The sequence below is a fragment of the Xiphias gladius genome, chromosome 18 (genome assembly GCF_016859285.1).
Source record: "Xiphias gladius isolate SHS-SW01 ecotype Sanya breed wild chromosome 18, ASM1685928v1, whole genome shotgun sequence".
Lineage (NCBI taxonomy): Eukaryota > Metazoa > Chordata > Actinopteri > Istiophoriformes > Xiphiidae > Xiphias > Xiphias gladius.
The window spans coordinates 15,036,855-15,040,800 of NC_053417.1; the positions used below are offsets into that span (position 1 = coordinate 15,036,855).

At 42.4% G+C, this 3,946-nt stretch overlaps 1 protein-coding gene across 1 annotated transcript; it reads left to right on the forward strand.

Annotated features, from left to right (window-relative positions):
* The first annotated feature begins 1,432 nt into the window (after positions 1-1,432).
* On the forward strand, positions 1,433-3,946 carry ankrd33aa (ankyrin repeat domain 33Aa). Its single transcript, XM_040153656.1, has 4 exons — positions 1,433-1,690; positions 1,844-1,973; positions 2,074-2,214; positions 3,123-3,946. Exons 1-4 carry the CDS (start codon positions 1,433-1,435, stop codon positions 3,944-3,946), a joined length of 1,353 nt encoding a protein of 450 aa, XP_040009590.1.

A 3,946-nucleotide genomic window follows, 5' to 3' on the forward strand; every position in this document is an offset into this window, starting at 1 on the left:
AGGAGGAAGAGAAAGAAAAGGTTTCTGTGATCCTAATCTTCATTTTTCCGTGTGACACAATGCTGAAACAGAAACATATGCTTGTGAGATTAAAGGAGTTGAGCAGTTGTATCTGGCACTTAACGAGCTCTTATCCAAACGATGCTGTTACTCAAATAACTTAGCACGAGCATATGATTGTCATCAGATCCAAAGCAAATTCTGTGCCAACAACTATCTTTGTGAATTTGTGCCTTGTGTGTATATGGTTTAATGATGTATGCAGGGCCAAGGCAGTTTGAGGAATTAAACCTTCAATCGCTCTGAAGGATCTGACAGTGTTTTCCACTATAAATTCATCGCTGATGCACAGACACATATTAAAGCAATCAAGTTCTCACTCTCATCTGCAGCTCTGTCAAAACATTAAGAATAATTAAGTCTATTTCATCCTAAGTCTGAACTGGTTTCCCTGGTTTCAAGATACACTCCACATAAACAAATCACAACAAATTATATGAGTGTTTTTTGTACAGTTTGTTGATTTATACACAGAAAAACACAAATTGTAAACCACTGGATACCCCAGTGTACTTGAACTGCAGAGCAGTGTTGCACGGTTGACACACCATGACAGATGCTGTCACTAGCCTGGCCTCCCATTGCTTCCGGCAGCATATGGCCTTTCTCAACCCAGTACACTCCTCCTACTATGGCTTCATTCACATTACTTTCACAGACTGAGCTTCTGCAGATGTACAGTGTTTCTTGATCATTACTGTGCCTATTATTTATTTGTAAATATGTATACATGTCTTGCACCTTTTTAATACATTTGTGAGTTTCAGTTAGCTTAAATATAGTGACATTATTTGTTCACCCTCAGAGTCATAATACCTGCCCATTCTCCTCTATTCCATTGGGCTGAGTCAGTGACCATACAATGACAAAAAGCATGTTATATAGGCAGCTTAACTATCTTGTAAATCACAGACTTACGGATCAGCCGCTCTGACAGGAGGCCTGAAGCGAGGTAAAGCTCCTCATCCTCTTTGAGCATCATGTCTAATGGAGAGGGCCTTTTCCTGTCACAAGATCTATTTAACACGCTACCTTTAAAGGCTGCCAGTGTTTATTAGTCTTGCAGTCATACATGAACTAGATTAAGATGTTTATTTTGAGGAGAAGAAATCACACATGTCCCTAAAATAAGGGCACAAAACAAAAGCCGTTGTTCTGTACAAATATATTTTCCCAATCCCCTACTATGAATTCAGAGGTAGTGCATGGCTGTCACATGGCTGAGGGGAAAATGTGGAAAAAACAAAGAAGATTAAAATGTGTTAATTTTGTGTCCATTATAAGAAGACTTTATATTTTTCTATTCAAGATGTGGGTGGTGCACAGCAGACCTGACACCCAGGTGTGATCCCAGCTGGGTGGGGGGGGTCCAATGGCCACTGCAAATGATGACCCCCACCTGGGCGCAGGCCCCTCTGACGACTCGGAGATCCTCCTTGACGATTCTGACTCATGGAGTGTGCTTTCTGATGACTCTGTGCTTCCCAACTATGAAAGGGATGAAAAGCACACACAGCCACCTAAAACACTGTACGAGGCCTGTGCCAGGAATGATCCCGCATCCCTGTGCAGGATCCTGGAGAGAGGAGTCACTAAAGAAGAGGCCATCGAGCTGGACATCAATGGAAGGGTGAGAAAGAATTCATTTTCCTATTTATCACACAAGAAAAAGGACTATGTCGCAACATAAGAAATCTATATTTCTGTAAAAAGAAAAAATATATGTACAGGTAAACTTAAAGTTTAATGAAGGTCAATTTATTTCTACCTTGCTCCCTTTCAGAATGGACTGATGTTGGCTGTGAGTAAGGGTTTCGTAGATATTGTCACCGTGCTGCATGTATGTCCATTAATAGACATCAACCACCAAGACAGTGATGGCAATACTGCCCTCATGATTGCTGCCCAGGCAGGTATGTTTGAAGACATCCTGTATAGCACATAAAATCGACATCTAGTCTTAATTGAATCCTACCCTATTAACATAATTTTTTTGTTTTTTTTTCAATCAAGGCTTCATCACCATTTTGAACTATATCCTTAACTACTACACTGGTGTGGACACTGAGGTCAGGGATCCCCGTGGCTTCACTGCCCTCATCAAGGCAGGCCTGCAGGGCAGAGAAGAGTGTGTGTCTGCCCTGCTGATGCATGGTAAGTTTATGGTGCATAAGACCTCCTATAAACGTTGAAAATAAATTCAGATAGGAGGAACATCTTGTGTGTGTGTGCGCACAAGGACAATAGATTTACTCAAAGGCAATCATCCTAGATTCTTAAACTCATGCAGACCTTCACCCAGGGTAAATATCTAATGGTTCAGGAGAAAAGAGTTAGGTTGCAGGAATAACATTTATTGTGTTCAATTCACGAACATATCTAGGAAAAGACTGACCAAAAAACTGCTAATGTTATATACATGTGATATACAGAGTAAACCGGGACATCTGATCTGTGAACTAATCTGGTTCTCTTCTGGGCTGCAGGGATTAGTCCTGTATAAACTGAGCAGGGACACATTTAGGGTAGTGCTATAAAAATTCCACCCACATTCTATTCTATTAAATTCAATTATGTCAGAGACAGATTGACAAAATTAATCCATAATCTAGTTGTATTTATGGGCAAACTTGAGCCATGTGTTGAACATAAATATATGTCTGGTGTTGTTGGATTTGTTTTAAAGCCTTGATTATTCACTAATTGGATTGTCATAGTTATTGAAATAGAATTCCTCTGATAATGGGTTAAACTGAATTATAACATCCGGAAAGCAATTGAGCAAGTGTAAGGGTCTTTGACCTTATGTAGTATATTGTTTTCACCAAACTGCAATTTATATCCTATTTCACCATGCTGTGAAATGGCCTGATTTTTTTCTGGCTGAGTCATGCCACACATCTACTCAATGATCTGTGCTCCAAAAGCAACCACTTGGTGGGGTAACTTGACTGAGTTTAGGGAGGAAATGATTTCCTAAGGTCCTTCATCATCCAATACGTATTAGTTTGTTTCCTTGTTTTCACTGCTTTCTGCTATTTTTCTCCCCTTTTCATGTACAGGTGCCAATATGAACGCAATGGACCTGGTCCAGAGGAGAGGCCTAAGGGATTGGGCCCTTCGGACAGGAAGGTTTGAGACTCTGAGTAGACTACGCCGCCTGCAGGCTCATCCTATCGCTGAGCAGTTCTGTGAAAGCTACATTCTTGAGTGGCCTGAGCTGAGGGAACTGGTAGCAAAGGCCACTGCCACCAAAACAGCCAGTCAGAAGCTGAGGCAACGCTTAAAAGACAGCCTTACTTTCAGATTCCCTCAGGACCCCCAAGACAATGGAGTCATGGACCACATGGTACGGATGACTACAAGCATCCAAAGCCCCCTGATAGCCACTGGCTGCCGTCCACTTTGTCCCACCAGCCCCCCAGAGATTGGCAAGCGACGCTTTGCTGTTCCTGAACTGCTTGAAAGGCACAGCAGCAAGGAGTTGGAGGAGAGCACAGTGTCCCACAGTAATGGCTTTATCACCTCAGCTTCTCCCACTGCTGTCTCAGCTACCTCTGTATCTCTGACCTCCTGCTGCCAGGACTCAGATTGCAGGGAAAGCATGTCATCTGGCGGCATGAAAAGCTTCATTTCCCGCAGCATGGCACACAGGAACAGCATCTTCCCCTCAGGCTGTATTCCTAAGATTGAAGTGACAAAATCTGGGGAGCCCACTCCAAAGAAAGAGAAAAAGAAGAAAATTCAGAAGGGCTACCTGGAGCCACCTGTCTGGAAGTACAAGGAAGCCAGGGAGGAGAAAAAGAGAGAGAAGGAGCAGCAGGAAAAGGAAGAAGAGCAAAAGAAAAAATCTAAGGGGTCCAAACGTTCATCCAGCCAAAAATGA